The following is a 24,565-nucleotide window of genomic DNA, read 5'->3' on the forward strand; positions in this document are numbered from 1 at the left end:
CAGGAGCCTCTGGCCTTTGTTAGTCTTGTATTATTTTAATTTTAGTTTCTTGTGTAAATTTGGAAATTAGTATGGCGTTCATTATCACTGAAATAGTATATATTTGTTTAGGGACCAGCTGAAGGACGCCTCCGGGTGCAGGAATTTCTCTCTACATTGAAGACCTGTTGGTGACCTTCTGCTGTTGTTTTTGTATTTGGTTGGGTTGTTGTCTCTTGACACATTCCCCATTTCCATTCTCAATTTTATGTATCAAGAAATGGAAATAGCTATTCGATTTTAAGTGCTGAACCCCAATTTTTACCTATTATGTTTGTTTGTTTTTTCTCACACATTGTCCTCAATATATTGGAATTCTATGATTGTCATACAAGTGAGAGGTTTAGCTAGTTAAAACCAGGTTAAATATTAATTTTAATAAAATGTTTCTTGTGATCTTCAGGGCGATCAATTTTGGGAAATAATTTAGAATAACAATATGCCATAATAATTTGAACAATTTCATACTTAGGACTGCTATATGAAATTGTGTTGCAATCCTCAAAAATTTTATTTAACTTATTAACCGGTAACGAACAGAGTTTTGTTAACAGATAATGTCTGCCGTTGTTTTTTGAAATAGATATTAGGTCCGAAATATTGGTATGATTGGCCCGAAATTTTCTTTGATTGCGATTTGTTCTACGACCGTTAGAACGTTTTTTATGAACAGTTTTAGAAACTATATCACAAATGTTAACGGAATTGGTTCTAGATATATTACCAATTCCCATGATATTATCATTTAGACAGAGAGGGTAAACTGTCTGTAATTTTTTAATCCAATTTAATTCAATTATTTTCCGTGATTGTACAAACTTTGAATGCGATTCACCAGGCTGCTTATTTAGTACTTCTAAAGGTTGAACTGCTAAATATTTAAAAGGATGGTTGTGCTTCTTAAGGTGTTGGTAAATGATACTTTTGAATTTATTTGGTCTTTTAAAACGATACAGATGTTCTTGAGTGCCTTTAGATAAATATGGTCCAGTTTCTCCTACGTACTGAATACCACACCCCGGTTTGTTTCATGTGAGTAAATAAATAATACTGTTTGTTTTTTCAAGTTATATCAGTTTCAAAATTTAAAGAAAATGTGCGACCATTAAACTTGGACCTTACCGTATTGTTAGTGGAAAGACAGGGACATGTAAGTCATTTTTTGGCATGACACTTATCGATAGAAGGGTAACCACGATTTTTATTGTTAAAAATGTTAGCGATGGTAGTTTTTTTAGATAACCAATTTTGAAGATTGAGACGTGTAGATACCCTTTGAACAAGTTTAGTATTTAGTATTTTTCCATTTCTAAGCTTCATAATTGTTTTGTTAGTGTTCATTAATGTTGCTTGTTAAACAATGTAAGTACTGAACTTATCCTAATTCCATAAGAGAGACTACTTTTTTGCTTAAGAGTTTTAATCAACTCAAGCATCACAAATGGCTAAAAATTCATTCCTTTTGCAAGTTATAGTGATGATGGTTTGCTGTCCCATTAATGAATACCAAATTTTGTATATTTTTTGCCTTTTTTAGAACAAGAGTGCACACACTGAAATGTCTCAGTTTCTTTACTAATAATTAATATAATGTTGATAGCCCTTAATGTAAAGCTTTATTATAACTGTCACATAAACTTAACATTAAACAAGAAAACTAAACATTGACCAATGAACCATGAAAATGAGTTCAAGGTCAGATGAACCATGCCAGACAGGCATGTACAGATAACAATTCTTCCATACACCCAATATATTAGACCTATTGCATACAGTTTAAGAAAAATAAACCAAAACACAAAAACTTAACCATAACCACTTAATCATGAAAATGAGATCAAGGTCAGATGACACTTGACAGTTGGACATGTACACCATACATCGAACATAATAGACCTATTGCTTATAGTATCTGAGATATGCACTTGACCACCAAAACTTAAGCTTGTTCACTGATTCATGAAATGAGGTTGAGGTCAAGTGAAAACTGTATGATGGGCATGAGGACCTTGCAAGGTACACACATACCAAATATAGTTATCCTATTACTTATAATAAGAGAGAATTTAACATTACAAAAAAAGTTCTTTTTTTTCAAGTAGTCACTGAACCATGAAAATTAGGTCAAGAACATTGGAAGTATGTGACTGACGGAAACTTTGTAACATGAGGCATCTATATACAAAGTATGAAGCATACAGGTCTTCCACCTTCTAAGATATAAAGCTTTAAAGAAGTTAGCTAACGGCAGCAGCATCACCACCAGATCACTATCCCTATCTCAAGCTTTCTGCGACAAAAGTAGCAGGCTTGACAAAAAATCAAAATCATGATGATTTATAGCACTTTTATTTTTTGCACCGGGGTACATCTATTAGATGTAAAATATTCATTTAATTCACATTTGCATATATTAGGAGGATTACTATATAAAGTATGTGAAAGTTTTTGAAATAATGTCACATAATTTATTAGTCCAGCTTCTCGTAAATTATGTTTCATTTCTGTAAATTTCTCTAGAATTTCTGGATCACTATTTCTTTTCACCATATCATTCAATGCATTTAGCTGAAATAAAAAAAAAAAAAATACTAAAATACTAAAACATATGTTAAAGTCATAAGAAACCTCAAATCAAAAAAAATAATGCATATGTTTTTTATAACTCAATGGATAGTTTTCATTATAAAACTTATGTACATATACTTTTTTTCTGAAGAAAATTCTTTAATTTATTTATATTTAGAAGAAGTTTACTTTATTTAAATTGCTTGCTTCCGTATGCAAAGTGACCTCAGTGTAACCCATCTCGTAAAACTCCGGTGATCACAATACGCATGGATGTCCTTAAAATAAACTATTATCTGAATACACCTGTTAAACACGTGCTCTCTTTCCATGCTTTTTTGTTTATTTTTTGTCGATTGTTGACAAACAGGTGACCATCGTTAAACTTCGGCTTCAAAACACGAACTTTAATTACCTGCCATATTCTCACAACAACACTGACCGATTGAAAAAAAAATTGACGATTATACGAAATTTACACGAAAAAATGATAAATTCGTGCACAGAAGACTAAGTTTATGATGTGTGTATGCATTGGTTCAAGAATTGGAAGAACATAATTTTTCACCGGTCACTCGTTTCTTATGACTTTAAACTAAAACATATTTCAGTACCATATTAAAAAAAATCTGGCAATAAATGTATTCAATTGCTAATAATATATAACTTTAAAATATATAAAAATATCACAGCATCAGCTAGACTTAAGAATCCTGATATACTTAGAGGTGAAATTTTTTTTTCTTTCACTGAACATATTTAACCTTTCGTTATTGTAAATCATTTTCTCAGAAATACTTTTTAAAATGTTTCAATAACAAAATGTTCAAATATTTCTAATGACCACTGGCTCCAATAATGAAATGTTTCTCTATAGTGACTATACAATATATATAAAGAGATATGGTATGATAGCCAAAGAGACAACTCTTCACTAGAGACCAAATGACATAGAAATTAACAATTATAGGTCACGGTAAGGCCTTGATGTGACACTGATGATGATGTGGTAAACCTCTCAACTAAATACTTATGATAAGGGGAGGTCTCCTCCCACTTTAGAGGTTTTAAAAGTTCACATCCATGAACTAATCAATACAGAAAATTGCTCAAGTTGTCATGCTAAGCATACTCATAGTTCAGAGTATCATCAAACAAGAATTTGAAGGTGTTGACAGACCTTGTCAATATGCTGAACAAATATGAAGTTATTCTGCATACCTGCCAACTTTTTAAAATCTCCATGAGGGATTTTAAGCGCACAAGGACCTAATGCTCCTCTTATCTTGTCATAAAAGTCCTTAATCTACTCATATATTGTTTGTGTGAATATATATGTGCTTAAATAACCTTTGAACTCATGTTTTGAGTCAGTTTATATAATAAAGAATTTCAAAATTCAGGTCAACAATGATGGCATTTCTGATTCTGTTAAGTGGTTCCTGTTAAAAAGTTGATATTCAACATTTTCAAAATTAAGGTATAAGCAAACAGAAAACAAGTGTAGGAGGAGTCATACCACAATGTATTTCCCCCTATTAGCCCTTCGTAAATTTGTGATCTTTTTTTTAAATGTGCAGAATGTATCTTTGTTTCAAATAAAAGAAATACTTGGCATGAGTAAAGTTTTTTCCTGCACAGACAAACTGTCTCACAACATTGCATTGCATACAAGAAAAACACCATAACTGGAAGTTAAACATTCAAATTTTCGTTCCTTTTTGTCCTGTGTACAAGCTTTAGTAATCATTTAACCTCAAGTTCCCAAAATATTTTATAGAAACACCCCCCAAAAAAAAATATGCATTTAAACACCCAAGATATATGTTTATGACCCAGAATTTTTACTAGTTTAAACATATTTTATTGTTCGAAATGACAACAGGATCAGACACAAAATTTACAACTTAGTCACGTCTTCTCCAATGTAACATACTATGATTTGGGGGTATAACTCCTAGGACGGTTTGGAAAAGCATTGACACTTAACAGTTCATTTTTTCAATCAACTGAAAAAATATATGATGAAGTTCAATCCTTACTGACAAAATAGAGTGACTAAAATAGTTGTTAGACAAAGGGAGGGACAATGTTTTTGCCAAAAAAAAAAACACTCACAAAAGCAAGATTTCATATTGATATTTGTGATGCAAAGTGTTGAGATAGCAATTCTATTGATAACATGTACTGAGGATTCATTTATTTTCGTGCATATCAATTTTTGTTGATTGAGGGAAACTTGCATGTTAGTGAATATTTAAATTCATGGTTTTGGCAAAGTCTGCATTAACACCTTTATAAAATGTGTAATTTGTTGAAAATTTAATTTCTTTGTCCCCTTGTTCCCACGAAATCCAAGTAAAAGTAAATGGTATCCAAGGAATATTAATGACTCTGAAGTATAATGATAACAAACTTACACATTCTGGGTAAATTCTAATTGGCTTTTTATAGGTTCCATCTATCTGATTATGGAATGAATCTAACATTTGAAATGCTTCATGAACTTTGTCTAATTTTGCCAGTGCCATGACCTGAAATAAACAGCAAAATAATTATCAAAAGTACATTGTTTTGTGGATTGAGGAAAACTTGTATGTTAGTGGATATTTAAATTCATGGTTTTGGCAAAGTCTGCATTAACACCTTTATAAAATGTGTAATTCGATGAACATTTAATTTCTTGGTACCCTTGTCCCCACGAATTCCAAAGTCTGCATTAACACCTTAACAAAGTGTGTAATTTGTTGAACATTTAATTTCTTGGTCCCTTTTATCCCATGAAATCCAAGTAAATGGTATCCAACAAATATCTTTAATAGTACAATGTTAATCATTTGAAGCAATTTAACAATTTCTGTGCAATTAAATTCAACAGGAGTAAGTGAACTCATTAATTGATATAATATCCTATTGTTTACACTAGTGAAGAGTAATTTAAACCAGAGGCTTCAATGAGCCTGTAATTCTCACATGGCATTTTTGCATAAAATTGATTCAATGCAATGGGACTATTTCCAGTTCTTTCCACAACAAATACAATAAAAGGAGAATGTGTCCATGGGACAGAGATGATCCCCCTCTTGCATATAACATTATAAAGGGACATAACTCAAGAAAAATAAAAGTGACGCCACCCAAATACAAGCCTGATCTGAGTTGTGTGGTTATTGTCTTTGAGTATAATTTTCACAACATTTAGTTAAGGCAGACTCAAGTTAGAGAACGAAAACCATTTCAAGACATATATACAGACGGACAATGGTTGTAATTCTCTATATCCCATCAATTGCTTCTGGGGAATGAGCATGTTAAGAAATCAATATTTAAATACAATAACTCAGTTTAATAAGTAAAAATCTGATTTATTTGAGCTAATTCTAGATCCTGTTGAAGATTTTTGTGATGCTTTTTCTCTCTACTTTTAAAATTATTCAGTAAAAAAAACCAACAACATGAAATGGGTCAACATTTTCACTAAGAATAATGTCTCCAATAATCAGTAAATAATGAGTTCTATTATATACATATTTGTAGGTATTATTTTGCTAATCACTTTTGCTAGTACAGTTTCTCTCCCATCTATGATAGCTTAATTAAAATACACAAAATTATGTCCAAGTCACAAATGGCCAGGTTGCAATATTTGTGACTAAATTTTGTTAAATTCCTGAATCTGAAAAAAATGTTTTATTTATTTTGGATTTTGTATTAATGGTTAAATCTTTACAGCATTACAATGCATATAATAGATCTGTTAGTCTTTTGAGTGCCATCTTGGTACTCCAGAAGTCTATTGCAACTTAGGTTATTCTCGTTAACAAACAAAGTTGTCACTTCTATAGGAAATCTATAACCGATATCTACTATGTGAATCTATAAAACCTTTTAGTTGTATAATATGAGACTTTTACTTTTACTTACTCTTATTGCTGAGTTTATATTATTTATGGAATGACTTTCAGAACCAAGTTGTAGAATATTCAATGCCAGATTAGGATCATCCTTAAAAACAAATGTTGTGACAGTTCATATAGTATTAGTCTAAAATGATTCTATATTGTACATTCTTCTATTTCTTCAATCTTATTTTTTGTTGAGCCTCATTGGCTGAAATATAAAGGCTAAATTTAAACACGATTCTTTTTTTAAATAATATAATTATTGCTCTGTCCAGTTATTCAACATAACTATGGAATAACAAATAAAAAAAATTCAAATATAGAAAAAAACACAGACTGAACAATTTAGAAATGAGCATATTGCTTGATTTAGACATTAGTGTTGTTTGGTAACAAGTTGAACATTTTTTAATACTATGGATTCATTATTATTCGTTGGATACCAATTTTAGTGGGTTTCGTAGGTTCAGGTGAACCACAAATTCAAATGCTCAAGGAATAACACATGTTCATTAGGCTTTTCTATCCAGGGATTGACAAAACCATGAAATCAAATATCAACTAATAGGCAAGTTTTCAGCAATCCATGAAAATTGATACCCATGAAAATAAATGAATCAACAGTATGTGCTACACGTACTGCTGAATAGATCTGTATAATTATACCTGTCTTAGAGCTAAAGCTGCAGCAAATGCTCGTGCCTTTGGTGGTGTCACAGTTATATCTTGTAAATATTTGTCACGTATGATTTCAACAGCTTTCTCCAAAGCTTCCTGTGTATTCTAAAAATATATTAAATATATTAATAATGTAAAAGTAAATACGTCAAAAAACAGAAATTTTTCTCTTGAATGGTCAATCTTTTAGGGATGTTAACTTGGTGAGAAATTACTTATCAAATACTTTTTTGTTTTACTTATGGATACTCATGTTCTTGCTATCTACAAAGTGGGAACACCAATTGTGCAAAATTGGTACAAGGACATCATTTCATAAGCATAAATCAACATGCAGAACTTATGGATACTCAAGCTCTTGCCATCTACAAAGTGGGAACGCAAATTGTGCAAAATTGGTACAAGGACATCATTTTGTAAGCATAAATCAACATGCAGACATCGTCAGGAGACTGTAATTCAGTGGTTGTTGTTTGTTTATGTATTACATATTTGTTTTACACTCATATTTTGTACATAAATTAGGCCATTAGTTTTCTTGTTTGAATTGTTTTACATTTGCCATTTTGGGGCTTTTTATAGCTGACTATGCGGTATAGGCTTTGATCTTTGTGGAAGGCTGTATGGTGACCTATAGTTGTTAATTGTTGTGTCATCTGGTCTCTTGTGAAGAGTTGTCTCATTGGCAGTCATACCATACTGCCTGAAAAAATGGACCAGCCCCTGACAATTAAGTTATTAATTATATGTATGCATGTTAAAAGCTTCATAGGCTGTGCTTTTTATCTTAAATGCGAAAAACAATAAAATACTTACTAAATTATATAAAGCTGCCATGACCAGTGTCATATGATTTGTAAGTTTTTGTTCATTAAAATAATCTATTTCTTCATAAGTTCTCACAACTTTCTCATATTCTCCTGTCTTGAATAGTAAATCCATATACACATCAATCACAGAATTGTTATACAGAAAATTCCTCATGGTGGACTGAAAATATAGACATGATAGATAGTATTCGTCATAAAATGTCAAAATACATTTCAACATTAATTTTCATATCATTAATGGCGGTGCTTTATTTTTGTTGTTTTTGCTCAAATTTCATAAATATTACAGTTCTTTGGCTTTGCATCAATTAGTTTCAGACTAGTCATTGCCAGAGGCCAACAGACAGTTAGTTAACAGCATAAAACAAAGTATGCTCCATAGTGGTTTTTCTATTACCAGTAAGTAATCTATAAATACAAAATTTGGAAACTATTTATCAAAATAATAACTAAGTAACTTGTTTTTTTTTAAAATCCAAAGTCTACTTAGATTACAGAAGTAATTTTTAAAATTAGGTAAACCTACAAAGCTAGAAGAAATCATGTCATCAGAAGATAAATTAAAAAAGTAAATTCTGTTGTTTTCATATATATATGTCTTATAATAATTTTTGGCAATAAAAAAATATATAATTAAGGCAATTTTAGTTTACTAGTAAATGTTATATCTTATTCTTCCAAAACTAAGATTTCTTTCCAGATTTGGGGCTCCAACTCAAGAAGACAAGTGATTTAAATAAAATTATTTAGCATTTTCTAAAGTTGGAGCTGGAAATCTGAAAATTATTATAAATGGTGGTCATCCTAGCATTATTGAAATAAAAACCTTGGCAACTTTTCAATGTGTTACCTGATAAGTTACTTGAGTATGCTTTGACAAATCATTTAAAATTTACAAACCTTTTTATTCTATTACATATAAATAGTACATATGATTTACATTCTTGGTGATTATTATCCTGTACTCTTGAAACAGGTGCTTATACTATATATGATATACCGGTAAATTATAGACTATACTGCAATGCAAGAACTATACAGTTTTATAGGCAGGTCTTTGATTGTTTCGGCTAATTCTATTCACAACTTTTACAAACTGAAGACAAATTGGAGCTTTACATACCAAGTTGAAATTGATCTATTGCTGAAGCCTAATCATTTGACAAACTTTATCTTAAAAACTTTTAAACTACCAGTAATTAAAGAAAAACCTACCCTATCTTCCATAAACATGATAGCGATATATGCTTTCTTAAAATGATGCAACATCCTCATGAACTGTGACCCAATGTCCATCTTGCTATTCTGGTACTTTGTGGGATTTATAGGAACATTCTCAGCTTCATCAGTTATGGAGGTGTTATCTTTGACAGTTTGGTGATTTGAAAATGCAGAAACCTTGCAATCATGGTTCAAGTTACCAGGAGAATGAACTTTGTTGTTTTGGTGGTGTGCAAGAACATGAACATTTGCTGTATGGTGTTTTACATGTGTATAAACCTTGGATGTTTGGTGATGATTTACAGGAGCATGAACTTTTGAAGTTTGGTGAATTTTAGGTGACAGAAACATGGTTGGCTGGTGTTCTGCTGGTGTATGAATAATTTCAGGTGACTGAACTGTTGCTAGTTGGTGATTCACAGGTGAACAAACTTTGCTGTTTTCAGATGCATAAACCTTTGCTGTTTGATAACTGAAATACAAATAAAACTATTTGTAAAACTATGATGGCTTACACTCAATGGGATAATTTATTTAAGGCAACTGAGTTAAATACATTAAAAAGGCAAATGTATTAACCTATCTTGACTTAAAGAGTTTGCAGAATAAATATTTGATCTACATTTGTACAACATTTTACATGTATAAGTTATATAGTACTGTGGTTTCATTAATTTTCGTGGGTACCGATTTTCATTGATTGAGGAAAATGCATATTTGTGGATATCTTATTTAGTGGTTATGCTGTTACACTTAATACTTTATGGTTATTAATATTTTCGACTTCAAATTGACATTCCCTGAAGGTAAAAGATTTGCAAAATACAATTTACAATAAAATCTTCCTATTACTTTAGAAAATTTACTATCAAAATTCAGATAGAGCTAAAATATTTACCTAACACAATTTTTTTTTTCTCGGCATAATGAAAAGAAAATAAAACAACACAGGTCCAATGTCCCTTATTTTCCATAAATTTAATATTTCCAAGAGGCACAACTCTTTTAAAAATTGTCGCCCAAGATATTGCTGACATTAACCTAAAGTATAAGTTTTAGAAAATTCTGTTAAGAATTGGACCCGTAAGAGCTTGAATTTAATATTTCCAAAGGGCGCAACTTTTTTGAAAAAAAGTTGATTAGCCAACATTTATATAGAACTTGTACATGTAAGAGTTATTACTGATATTAACATTTAGCATAAGATTTATAAAAATCTGGCAAGAATTGTGAGACCAGCCCCCGACCAGAACGACAGACGAAAGCCCTGTATTTCCATGTCCCCCACAATGTGTTATGCAGGGGACAAAAGAAAACAGTACAAAAACCCTGAATCTTTTGTCTTTTTGGTTTAGTTCAATCCATCCAATTATTTTAAAACCTAGGCTACAGAAAAGATGACTTCAGTGTCAATTAATAGTTATTGAATCTTTAAATGTAATTTCTTATTGAGATCAATCAATATTAATTTATATAAAATAACCAATAAGAACTGTTTGGTAGTTAATACCTTCTAGCCATATCAACACAAAGATCAAATTCCCTGGGTGACCGAACTAGATGGATCATTGTCTGTAGATCATCATGACTTATTCTTTCTCCACTTTTCATTTTATTTGACATCTTCAACACAAAAGTCTCTGGAATAAAAATTGAAAGTATTGTCTATGACTATGGTTTGGCACATAATTTTATTGATGTATAAAAACCGTCATGAATTTACTTTTTACTTTATGCATATCTGACAAATCAAATTTGTTCAAATTGAATTTAACTGGTTTTTTTTTTATGTTGTGTTATAAAATCAGCATGGTAGGTTGGAGGGAAGGTTAACACTCACAAATATACCTGTCCTGAGTCAGGAGTCTTTGTTTGTTGTTGATTGCTACATACATTAGTGTTTTTTTTTTGTGTTCAGGTTTGTTGTTTGCCAACTTTCAATTGTTTCATATTTTGACAGGCTTTTTTAGTAGCTTGCTATAAAGGTATGGGTTTTGCTTATTGTTGGATACTTAACAGTGCCACCTATATAGTTGTTTACATCCTTGACCTTTGATGAATAAATGTATTTACCCAGTGTAAAACAAACCACATCATGTTTCTACAAAAAGAGAAAACGTGGTAGATTAGACTTACTTACCAGCGACTCTTTTCACAAAAAATCGTAACAATACAACCACTCGTTAGTATTGAACATTTCAGTATATATCTTATGATCAATTTCAATCAAAAGATTTTTTGTGAAAAGAGCCCTGCCCCCAGACAAGTGTTCTTAAGAAATATTTATAAACTTTTTGAAAATTATTGAGAGGCTCTCACTGATATCTTGAGTCAGGTTGACACTTATGTAAAATACACTCCTTATGAAATTCTATACCGGATATAAACCATGTACCTGATCAAACCAAACACCTGTCTTATTTTAACAAAATTTGTAGGTTTCAATTCATTATGTACTGACTATGATATGAAGAAAATAAACTTCTACCTACTTTTTGAATCTGCATCATATTTTTTTTGATATTCCTCACATCTCATAAAATATTTATTCATGTTCAGTAAGTGGTTATCCATTAAAAATCGTCTGCCTGCAATAATAATATCATTATAAATGAATTCAATTAATTCCGTGATCTTCTTAATGTTGTACCTAACACTACAGGGAGATAACTCTGTAAAATCAGCAGAACGTTTTAAAGACATTGTGTTGTTAAGGGATTATTAAGCTTCTCAATGATCAAAATAAGGTTTTGTCAAACTGCTATATAACCAGTGTAATTATCTGATTAAACGGTTGGTTCAATTTTTTTGAAATATCTATATTTTTGTCAAAGGGTCAAAGTAAATACTTTGTCAAAATTTTAAGAAAATTAAAAGACTTTTTTTTATAGCTTTGTTTAAAAAATTAAAAGAGCCAAATAAATTTTGGTTAAGGTGTTGGGTACATACCACCATATGTTGTTGTAAGATGTATCAGTTGGAGCAAAAACACATTCAATATTATATCTCAAAACAATTTGAAACATTTAAGTAATTTTAATCAAATTAACACAATTATTCTTAAATGGAAGTTGATTTTTGTGGTCAATATAAATGAAATAATATGGTAGACTTAAATGGACAGAAGAACAATTAATAAACCTCAAAGATCTTTAAGAATTTTAAAACCAAAAATAATATCCATAAACATGTACATGTACTACAAACATTGACAAACATAAAAACTTCGAAAAATACAATCTTTAATTGAATAAAATAGAAAAAAAAGTGTGAATGGTCTTAGGGAAACTTATGGGGTTCTCACATACAGGGTGCAAATGTATTATCATTTATGGAAAAAACAGACATGATACCCTCTCGAACATGAAATCTAGAAACATCAGGTCTCCAGTTATCATCTTTTGATTTTTGTTGTCCACGAACATAGTCCAAAGGGTGGACATTGTGTTACTTGCCAATTTTTGTTATACCCCTTCCAAATTTATTTCTCCATGTTTTATTTCTCATATATCAAGTAAGGGGGGTGAAATGACACTGTAAAAAAAATTGGGTCTTAAATATAAATCTAAAGTAGTGATTAGGTCCAGCTGAAAAAGTTCAAAAATTAGCACTTCAGAAGCTGTCAAAAGATTTCAAGACCTCTTCACATAAAATTGTCCATATTTGAGTTAGAACTGATTAAGTTTTCTATAATTTTGATACAATTTATCCTAAAAGTATTGTGACACACTGTAAAAATATTATTGCAAAAGCGCAGGTGGGATTTTTTTATTTTCATTTATTGTCTAAAAGAAATGCACTACAAAATAACTGTGTACTCTGACATAAGAGGTGGAATCAGGAAATATAGAATCTGTACTTTGGCAACTTTCATGAAAGATTTGATGGTGTTGATTTGTCAAATAGCATACTACTAAAGAATTTAAACTTTAATTTGATAGAATTTCTGCAAAAATTAACAACTTTGGCTTTATATGGTCCAGTGTATATAAAGTGCGAATCCAGCTAGTTCATTTTTACTGTTATATGCGGGTATGTCTATTGTAGAATAAAGGATCATGGGAAAACTGTATTTGTTTACGTTTTGAAAATATCAAGTTAAAGGATTTTAAGTTAAGTTTTAACATATTTTCATTGTGATATGTCTTTATAATATACAAACATAGCATTAAAGTTCAAATAAGTGTTATAAAAGCATCATAATATAGCATATTGATTATTGAAAGCGATCCATTTTAACTATAGATGCGATGAATTATCACTGTTAGTGCAGTCATTATTAATGTAGAATTTTCAAAGATGCGAGGAATTTTTATTGTAGAATTATGTGATAAATGCACTTGCAACAAATGAAAAAAACCTTAGTTGATGACTTTAGGATTTATGAAACATGTATTTTCAAATTGAAATACAAACTCCTCATTCATTCTTCATCAAATATATAGCTTTTCAAACTTGTAACAAAAGCGATTCTCAAAATGTCATATTGTATTCTTCAGATTACGTTTCTCCTTGATTTTAACTTATATAGGGAATCACTGGAAGGTGACAGCAGCGGGCCCTCTTAGGCAGTCAGTAGGCCCCTACTTATGAAAAATTGTAGATCCGCGAATGGATACTACCGCAGAGGTAAAACCATGCACATTTGGGTTATTGTACGCGAAATGCATGCTACAATTCATTTTTGTTGATTTTACACCCTTTGGAACTCTATGTGGGCTATTTCAGCAACTAGGTAAAAGAAATCCCCAAACTAGATACACGGTTAGATTCAGCATGTCAACGAATTCCAAATATCTATATTTAAGGACTTTTGTCTATAAATTTGGACCCCACAAAATTGAAAAAGGGACCAAAAATATAAAAAAAAAAATGCATGCATCGGATACATTTGTTCTTCAAGGCATGACTGCAACAATAGGATGAATATACAAAAATATCTTATTCTTGGGTCTCATTGGGGGGTTCTGATCCCGCTTACTGTTTTGTCAGATTCCCGTATTCAGCTTATTGTTTTGTCAGATTCCCGTATCCCGCTTATACTATGCAGTTCTAATTTTTATCCGTGTCCCGCTAGACTTCATTTCCCGTTTTTCACTACACAATCATTTGACTTTCACCTGTCACGCTTGCAAAAAATCGGCAATCCGGCGTGACGCTTATACCCAAATGCGACCCACTATTTTACTCTATTTTGACTCATATTAATCCCATTTTAAATATATTAAAAAAGTAGCGTAGATTCTTTTATCCCTTTTTATCCCGTCTCGTTTCGTTTTTGAGCCATATATAGATGTCGTATGTGACAATGAGACAACTCTCCATCCGAGTCACAATTTATAAAAGTAGACCATTACACGTCAAAATACGGTCTTCAACATGGAGGTTTGGCTCACACCTAACAGCAAGTTATAAAGGGCTCCAGTGTAAAACCTTTTAAACGGGAAAACAAAGGTGCAATGTATATCAAGATGTACGTAATTAGTGGTGAAATGTCATTGAAATAGATAAAAAAAAATAAGGATAAAGATCCCTATACGCTTTATAAGAAACTAAATGGAATACATTTGAAATTAATGTTATTTCTATTGAATTTATTAGAGAGTTTTAAAACCAAACTTTCCTCCGTAAGTTAAATTTGATCAAATCTTTCTCTTACTTTATCTATTGTTTGAGCAAGTCGGCTAAATTAAGGCTTTACAGCTAATTTCCTAATGCATGTAAAGCAAAACTTTGGTTGGCTTGCTTTGTTTGTATAATTGTTTATACAAACTTTGTAAATAAGATTGACGTTTTTAAACAATATGAATAGGCATAGTTTAACCTGTATTTTCAATATTTGAATTAAATTGGGTGTTATCATAATGATTATCAAATAAAAAAAAGCAAGCAAATCAACTAAAGTCTTGATCTACATGCTTAAAGAAATGAGCTGTAATAAATAAAATAAAATAAAATTATACAGTGAAAATGCACCGCATATACAATAATAATGATTCGCTCCACAGTGAAAATGAAAGAATAGTATCATTATTCGACAGTAAACATGACTAGCATTACGAAATCATCATAGTGGAATTTAGTTAAATATGAAGAAACTGAATGACAAAACATATTCTACGTTATACAACTTTAATAATTGTATTAAAATGAATATTTTTTACTGCAACAACATCTAACCTGTTAGTTATAAAGCACCTGCACGATCTGTTCGTGAAATGTCCTAAATATTCACCTATTTTGGTATATATTTAACAACTGGATGGCTTTAGGCGCGATAAAACCCCGCTCGCATCTCTTACTTTGTTTTATTAGTATTATGTATTTCTAAACATATACATTTTAACTAATTTTCTTGATTTTCTTCAAAAATTAAAAAAAGTTCGTCTGTTTATTTATCATTCTACAGTAGACATTTATGACATATACAGTAAAAATGATATTTTAGGATCCGCACTTTACATACACTGTGGTCAAAATAAGCATTTCATAGCTTTTTCAATTTTGATGCATAAGTGGCATTCTGACTTTCTATCCGACATGTTTTCATGTGTGTCAATATTTGTGTTTCTATGCTTTTATCCAGTTGTATTACTCATTTGTGAATTCTGAATCTACAGAAAAGAAGATTATCACAGACAATATGAGTAAAATGTGTCGTAAATGACCCTCGTCTAAAGCCCTGTTTTGATCAAGTTAAATGTGAGGAGCATGGCACATAAAAGTTGAAGTCCATAATAAATACCTCACTAAATTTATATAAAAAGCACTTAACAATGTCTTTTGTACCTGTTTCATTTCACATAATATCTTTCTTTACTTCTGTAGGATAGCATGGGGTTAAAATATAAGCCTGTTGAGACTAAAATTGCAAGCAAGATTTTCACTAAAAAGTGAAAAATCTTTGTATCAGACCATACTGTCTGCTCAAAAAGTTGAATGTAAGAGCCTTTTTGTGCTCAGATTTATTGTATCATGTCACCTGAGTATAGAAATGATAGAAAAGACACAAATTTTTAATTCCTATAGCTTTAATATGCATTTTTAAATGTAAATATGTGCTACAGCCTAAATTGACCCTAAAATATTTTCAGTTTTACTTGGCCTAAGACCCTTTAAAACTAAAATGATAATGTATCTGTAAGTTCTTTCCATTTAAAGTACATTAAATACATATATGTATTATTTATAATCAAAAAGCTTCACAAATTTAAAATTGCTGGAAAATATTACATCTTCATGCCAAAAGTCTTATATATCAAATAAGTACTCTATTGCTTTAAATACATGATATATTATATATTAAGGCATTTTAAAAGCCTTTTTTTTTTACATTATTTTAATTTTTAAAGCCCCAAGTGTTGATAGTTGAAATTTCTCAATTCTCAATCAGTTTCGGATGATGCCAATAAGACTATGTCGTCTGCATATAAAAGTAACGAAAGCATTGAGTCGCCATTGAATATTTACACCAATTCCGAGACTATTTACTTCCTCTACCTATGTCTGTGTGCAATACTTTCACAGGTTTTATTTTAGGCTCAAGATGGTTTTCATAGTCCTACAGGGCCAAAATTAAAAATATGTTGTATCCCCTGCCACACACAGATTAAAAATAAGCTCCTGGGTAAAAAAAAAAAATTTCCTAAGAAAATTCCAAATTATTTTATTGTTATTTATTAGCCTCATTAATGTCTTTCATACTTTTTACAATTCAATACCTGTGTCTGTGGTAAAATTGATTGCTTGACATTTGATTTCAATTGTGGACAAAATAGCTCTGTTGTAGACGTGGAGATTAAAAGTGCGAAATGCGTCAATTGCACTTTTTGACCAAAAATGGTGCATAGAGAGACAATGTAAGCGCCCATGTGAGGCACAATTTTTTCCACTCTGATTTGAAACGTTAAGATATCATAAAATGGATTTCCAATTGTGTTTCGTATAGTAATGTATATGCACAAAACTGTGTAGTATTCCCACCGCCTGTTTATTTTTGGGACGTCTCAGACGTTTTCCTATGGTAATAACAGCAACATGCTGTATAGCTGATTACCCAAAAAGTTTTTTTTCTTTCCTCTCCATAAAAGTGCTTAACTGTCCTTGTCAATATTTTTGGTCTTTGGCTTGTAGGAACATTTTGTAAACATGCCTTCAGCGAGCTGTTGTTGTGTATTATTAAGTAACGTTACTCTCTACTATTATTCTTGTCAATATAAAGAAATAATTCTTCTATCATTTGCATATCTATAAATACTTGAAATGGATTGGTCAATTAGAATTTTTCTCTTGGTTTAAACTTTGATAAACCATGTTTCTGAGTCTACTTTTATAATCTATTCATGAGCGATACACATTCTTGCAAGAATACTAGAATTCTCAGCAAATTGAGATTATAAAACAATTGCATAACAGTTAAACAACTATTCTAATGCATATATAACCAAAATAAATTTTAGATAAATGCTCTAAAGCTTCAAAAATATATAAAAATAAAATTTTAATAAAATTCCGCGAAATTTCATGAAGGATTCGGCAAAATTACGTCATGGCAAATATGAAAATTTTCAAGGGAAAGATTATTTAGTTACATATTCGCTTCAAATTCTGATAATATCTATTTAAAATGAAGTTTTTGAGGTAGGAGCTATATAATTTTAGAGTCTGTGCATTTTTCGGACATTTATGGTTTTTAGAAAGTCAAGATGGCGGCGTACTTCTTAGTTACGACATGCCATTGTGCTTTTAATGGTAAATATAGTAGCCGTCAAACAAATAATGTAAATAAATAAGGGCTGATGTTTGGCTGAAAAATTATAAGGATTAAACACATTTTTTTCTTAGGTTATTGATGCGTAAATTCCAGACGTTCTGTATCTGTATTAAAGGATGTTTCTGGCATTTCCTCTATGCTTCTTGTATTATTATTCCTATAGGATTAAACACATTTTTTCTAGAGGTTATTGATATTATAACCGGGGCGATTAACTCACAAACTGAATAAAAGTCCAAAGGACTTTTATGTTAAGTTTGTGAGTAAGAGACCCGTTTACACATCAATAACCTCTATAAAAAAATGTGTTTAATCCTATAAGAATAATAATACAAGAAGCATAGAGGAAATGCCAGAAACATCCTTTAGTACGGAACGTCTGGAATATAGGCTAGCATGTATAGTATGGTCATGATGGTAATCAACAAAGACCCAAAATTAATGTAAAATGAACATGAACATAAACACAGCAACAGTACTAGTTTTAACATTGTAAATAAAGGTTATCTCAAATATTGCCTGGTTTGGAAGAAGTTATTCATTGGAATTGAAATTATAAAAGCACAGGAACAATATCAATGATATCAACTAGAATAATACTAGTAACCTCTTTGCTGAAATAAACACTTTTTTTTATTGTCAACAAATGGCCTACTCATATGACAACATAGAACTTTAAATAAAAAAAATGCCTATTAAATTTATTTTTAGGGTGCCCTGGGCTCATACAATAAAATCCTTCCAGATCACTGAGGAAGTCTTACTAGTTGTCTGTTGAGTTAAGGAAGATCTTCTTTGGCACAATTGGTTAGACTGCTGCCTTTAGATCCTGAGATTGAGAGTTTGAATCCTGCTGCTACCATCCATAGATTCTCACATGACAGATCAATGGCATTGTGTGCAATTACTACTTGTACAAACAAGTATATACAGGTGCCTGGCAGTGCAAGCAATTGTTATTTGTACAAGAAAGTCTATATAGGTGCCTGGCAGTGCAAGCAATTGCTACTTGTACAAACAAGTATATATAGATGCCTGGCAGTGCAAGCAATTGCTACTTGTACAAACAAGTATTTATTCGTTCTTTGTGTAATCATACGTTTTTTGATTGAGTTAAGTCTGCTAATTGATATTTTATCGTATGTTTTTATATGTTGTGATGTTATGCTATTGTTTCAGAAAAAGGGAGAAGGTTTGGGCCCATTAAAACGTTTAATCCCGCTGCAAATGTTTGCACCTGTCCTAAGTCAGGAATCTGATGTACAGTAGTTGTCGTTTGTTTATGTAATATATACGTGTTTCTCGTTTCTCGTTTTGTTTATACAGATTAGACCGTTGGTTTTCCCGTTTGAATGGTTTTACACTAGTAATTTTGGGGCCCTTTATAGCTTGTTGTTCGGTGTGAGCCAAGGCTCCGTGTTGAAGGCCGTACTTTAACCTATAATGGTTTAATTTTTAAATTGTTATTTGGATGGAGAGTTGTCTCATTGGCACTCACACCACATCTTCCTATATCTATATATACAATGTAGGTGCCAGGCAGTGCAAGCAATTGCTTCTTGTACAAACAAGTACATATAGGTGCCTAGCAGTGCAAGCAATTGCTACTTGTACAAACAAGTATATATAGGTGCCTAGCAGTGCAAGCAATTGCTACTTGTACAAACAAGTATATATAGGTGACTGGCAGTGCAAGCAATTGTTACTTTTACAAACAAGTATATACAAATGTAGGTGCCTAGCAGTGCAAGCAATTGCTACTTGTACAAACAAGTATATATAGGTGCCTAGCAGTGCAAGCAATTGCTACTTGTATAAACAAGTATATATAGGTGACTGGCAGTGCAAGCAATTGCTACTATATAAACAAGTATAAATATGTGCCTGGCAGTGAAAGCAATTGCTACTTGTATAAACAAGTATATATAGGTGACTGGCAGTGCAAGCAATTGCTACTATATAAACAAGTATAAATATGTGCCTGGCAGTGCAAGTAATTGCTACTTGTACAAACAAGTATATATAGGTGACTGGCAGTGCAAGTAATGGCTACTATACAAACAAGTATATATACATGTAGGTGCCTGGCAGTGCAAGCAATTGCTACTTGTACAAATAAGTATATATAGGTGTCTGGCAGTGCAAGCAATTGCTACTTCGTACAAATAAGTATATTTAGGTACAGTTCGATATGGTCATGGTGGTGACCAGTCTGTCAGGGAATGACCATGACATATCTAGGTGGAACTGGCCAGAGGATTTCCAAGTAGATGTCTCAGTGCAATAGTGGACCTGTGAGTTGCTCAGATGGATGGTATGCAGCCCCCCCCCCCCCCCCCCCCCAAAAAAAAGGGGGGAAGAGTGTTGTAGACCTAGAGATATACAGGTATTCTAATTAGATGAGTTAGGGAAGCTCTTCTTTGGCTAAATTGGTAAAAGTGCTGCCTTTACTAACTTTAGATCCCACGATTGACATTTCGAATCCCGCTGCTACCATCCATAGATTTTCACATCAGCTCTTTCAAAATTTCTATCTGGAGGCCTCCATGAGGGAAATCCTTCACAAACAGTGACAGTTGGAAGATATGAGCTACCATGTACAATACATTCAGTTCAACTTGTGAGCATCAACATTGAAACATGTCTACCGAACTATTGAAGGTCATAAAACTTCGAATGATATGCTATTGCATTTATTTAAACATAGCTGCTGATATCTAAACTAAAATTTGGATTAAAATGTGTAGCTTACTTTGGAATGACGGCTGGTAACTGATTGACCATCTCATTATTTGACGGAAAATCGTCCGCATGGTTCATTTTTTTAATGGGTCATATTGGTTGGGGGAGTGAAACCAGTATAACTAATTAAACTATTGGTTAGACTGCTGCCTTTAGATCCTGAGATTGAGAGTTTGAATCCTGCTGCTACCATCCATAGATTCTCACATGACAGATCAATGGCATTGTTTGTACAAGTAGTAATACTATCTGCGTAAATGTATGCATGTTCTGTATCTTCCTCCTTTAGTAGGAGCACCACCATGGGTTGTGGTGTAAAAAGTAAGACATTTAACAGACTGTATCGGTACATGTTTAATGTGAGTATTTGCCTATCCAGTTTCCAAGCCTGGCCGTGACGGGTCTTAGGCTACCACTGTCCAGAAAGTTAACCTTCCCTAAAACAATAAGTACAATGTAATAAAGCATACGAGCACACCCACTCACCTGACTCGCTCATCCTCCAAAATATAAAAAATTAGTAATATAAAAAAAAACATTATATAAAAAATAAAGGATAAGGTCATACCTCCTATCTTGTGGAACACTGTTAATCCGAATAATCCAGTCGTTATGTTACGATCACTTCGATCACTCTATTAACCTCTGGAGAACAATAACCGTAAGGGGCGCTGTAATTACTCGAGTTAGAACACTGTCAAAATATTGTAAAGGTAATCAAAGGTACCAGGATTATAATTTAGTACGCCAGACGCGCGTTCCGTCTACATAACACTCATCAGTGACGCTCAAATCAAAATATTTATTAAGCCAAACAAGTAAAAAGTTGAAGAACATTGAGGATCCAAAATTAAAAAATGATTACTCTTCAATAAGAAATAATGTTTTTTTTTCTTCAAAAAAACATAATTGAAGAAAAAAAATTAACAAATATAAATACAAGTTATTTATCATATATATGATAGTGGATTTTTTTTTCTTTTCTTGCATGAAGAATTCTAGCCTGAGCCTGACTACTATAAAAATAGTAGTCTCAGGCATAAAAAAACAGTGGCCAAGGGTAGGATTCCGGGGGTTGGAACCCCCCTTGTTTGGACGATCAATGCATTTGAAAGGGGTTCTCATTGGTGTGTTCCGAACCCGGATCCCGCTTACTATTTTGACAGATACCCGTACCCCGCTTACACTATGTACGTAAGCAATTCTCTTTTCATTTTCAGGGTCCGGCTAGACCTCATTTCCCGTTTTCACGACACAATATTTTTTTGACTTTCCCGTGTCACGCTTACCAAAAATCGGCAATCCCGCATCACGCTTAGACTGTAATGAGACCCACTTTGAACGGGGACATATAGTTGGAACTCCCCTTTGTCATGGGTAGGGACCCCCTTTTAAAACAGCTGGATCCGCCCCTAAAATAGTGATACGAAAATGTTTTCATTTGAAAAGTTTATCCAGGAAAATATCGAAAGATCGATATACTGTTCCGAGGTTTATTGAAATATCCAGCATCAAACTATATTACAATATTCATATTGACTAGATTTGTGACGACGTGGTATGAGTGTTATTCATTAATATGATACATAGGCGGATCCAGGGGGCCCGGCCCCCTCTCCCTTTTCGTGGTAAACATTTGGTTGATTATGTAGGGAATCACTGAAGCGTGACTGGATCGGCCCCCTTAGGTCAGTCAGCGCCCCTTTACAAAACTAAGTTCTGGATCCGCCACTGGGTCATTTTTTTATAAATGATGTACATTTCTTCTGTAGTCACTGCATGCTGTATCACCAAAAGAAACCAATATCAGTCCCGAGGGTCGTAATTTGGAGAAATTTTTGACGAAGTCGAATCCTGACTGATAAAAAGATTAATGAACACCTGCTACCGTAAGATAATAAAAACATGAGAATTTATTTAAAATTCCATTGTTAACATAATATAGATAAATTATATTATTTCTCTAAATTCATATGTTCTGAGTAAGAAAAAATGGCATGGAGCATTCAATATCAAAGTTCAAACAAACGCTATAACTGTTTTATATTAATGAAACTTTTTACTATGATATGTTTGGTGTTGCTGCGGACAAATCAATTGAGGTCTGGAGCTGACATGTCAGTAACTACTAGTAGTCTTTTGTTAGTTTATGTATCATTGTCCAATTGTGTAGTTTTTTCGCTACCCTCTTCTGACATCGAACTCTGACCTCTTTTATGCTGTTCGCACTGCTGTGTGTTTCTCAAAGTGTATTCTACATTGGCTAGATATATAGGGCAAGGTTTGGGATATCACAAAACATATTTAACGTCCAGAGTCAGGAGCCTCTGGCCTTTCACGGTTTAATTTTATTTCATTTACATGTTTTGAAGTTGAGTATTACGTCCATTTTTACTGAAGTTCAGAACTATTGCACATTTTATTTAGGGGCCAGTTGAGGCTCACATCCGGGTGCCCTGATTTTTTTTTCTCCGGCAGCGTTGAAGATCACTCGGTGGCCTTTGGCTGTTATCTGTTCTTTGGTCGGTGAGTTAAAGTATTCACAGGATTGAGCAACTAAAGTGCATATATGCTTCGTTCAATTCTTTATTATTTACGGTCACAATTAACTCGGCAACTCCGATAGGAGCCGGAATAGAAATTATTCGAAATCTAATAAATAGTTGTAATCAAAGAAAATCAAAGTACTGAAGTATTGAACATCGGATGACCACAAGCTAGTTCTTGTGAATGGTCAAAAGCACTTGTCTCAGAAAAAAATTACATATCTCTTTTCCTGAAACTGAGATTAATGTACAGAGAATTATTTTTTCTGAGACAAGTTCGTACGTGTGTGGATGTCGAACAAATGACAGAAAACTAAGTTCAACTTCACCGTAATAACTATTATGTTGTACGTGATACACTGATTTGTTCAGTGTTATATGTTATATCGAAATAACAGCTACATGTATATATGATTTCCATTCAGTTGTATATCGTTCTATTCTACTTTTCTACTTATGATGGTGCAATGCCTTGCTGACACTTTTCTGTAAACATTCGATTTTTCTAAAAGTTAGGATACGTGTAACCATTATTTTTTTCCCACATATTATATTTATTCGAAACCGGAAGTCCGCTTATAAAGAAATATATGAGAATATAGAAAGTGGTCTATTGTGTCAGGTTCCCAGACTATCGATATGTGTGCATTGATATAATCAATGATTTTTTACTGACTTATATATTATATATATATATATATATATTACAAAACATTTTCATATTATTAGTTAACAATATTTTTACTAGTATTCATTGAAGAGATGTATTTATATCAAAAATATCAAGGAATGTTATTTTGCACTAGTTTATGTGCGCGTATTTATCATGTTTATAGATCGGTTAAAATCCTACACTAATTTGCATAAATTATGCATTAATGGAAATCAAGGCGATAGCAGTACATCGAAATGAACTCAAGATCATCGCTATGTAAAAATCAGTCTTCAATTTCAAGGAGCTTACACCTGTAAGAAATCACACAAAAAAATGTATGATATTTCGAAGCAATTATTAATCTCGTGATTTTGAAAAACAAAAACAAAAATCTTTATGAAGTAGCCGGCTTAGAGGGGGACTCTGGAGCCCAGCACCCCCTTTTGTGGGGTAAAAATTCAATTTTAACAATCATCAGAGCAGAAAGTCCAAAACCCGTTATTTCGGCAAATATTAGCGGAGGTCAACGAAACTTAAACTTGACCTGTTAAACATCATGGTGAACTCACAAACCAAAAATTAGACTAATATCTCAAGGTGTTAAGAAAAAA

The 24,565-nt window shown here is 32.2% G+C and overlaps 1 protein-coding gene across 4 annotated transcripts; it reads right to left on the bottom strand.

Moving 5' to 3' along the window:
• Nucleotides 1–2,371: 2,371 nt before the first annotated feature.
• LOC134715532 (uncharacterized) lies at nt 2,372–20,884 on the bottom strand. 4 transcript variants are annotated; one of them, XM_063577769.1, is made up of 9 exons: nt 20,764–20,884; nt 11,731–11,826; nt 10,749–10,878; nt 9,233–9,710; nt 8,004–8,177; nt 7,176–7,292; nt 6,532–6,612; nt 5,028–5,141; nt 2,372–2,607 (listed from the first exon to the last, which is right to left on the bottom strand). In XM_063577769.1, the coding sequence occupies exons 1-9, from the start codon at nt 20,822–20,824 to the stop codon at nt 2,377–2,379; spliced, it is 1,482 nt and encodes a 493-aa protein (XP_063433839.1). In that variant the 5' UTR covers nt 20,825–20,884; the 3' UTR covers nt 2,372–2,376. The 4 variants fall into 4 exon arrangements, with proteins under 4 accessions (XP_063433839.1, XP_063433838.1, XP_063433841.1 ...); XM_063577768.1 differs by lacking the exon at nt 20,764–20,884 and adding an exon at nt 16,960–17,101; XM_063577771.1 differs by lacking the exon at nt 11,731–11,826 and having other exon boundaries at nt 20,764–20,855.
• Nucleotides 20,885–24,565: the final 3,681 nt, after the last annotated feature.

The sequence above is a fragment of the Mytilus trossulus genome, chromosome 4 (genome assembly GCF_036588685.1).
Source record: "Mytilus trossulus isolate FHL-02 chromosome 4, PNRI_Mtr1.1.1.hap1, whole genome shotgun sequence".
In the NCBI taxonomy this organism is placed as follows: Eukaryota; Metazoa; Mollusca; class Bivalvia; order Mytilida; family Mytilidae; genus Mytilus; species Mytilus trossulus.

Coding starts and splice junctions, on each gene's coding strand:
- LOC134715532 (XM_063577768.1), bottom strand. CDS start 17,086: ATGCACCATTTTTGGTCAAAAAGTGCAATTGACGCATTTCGCACTTTT. Junction 7,293..8,003: donor TGGCAGCTTTATATAATTTA/GTAAGTATTTTA, acceptor ATATATTTTTAG/AATACACAGGAAGCTTTGGA. Junction 6,613..7,175: donor CAGCTTTAGCTCTAAGACAG/GTATAATTATAC, acceptor TTTGTTTTTAAG/GATGATCCTAATCTGGCATT.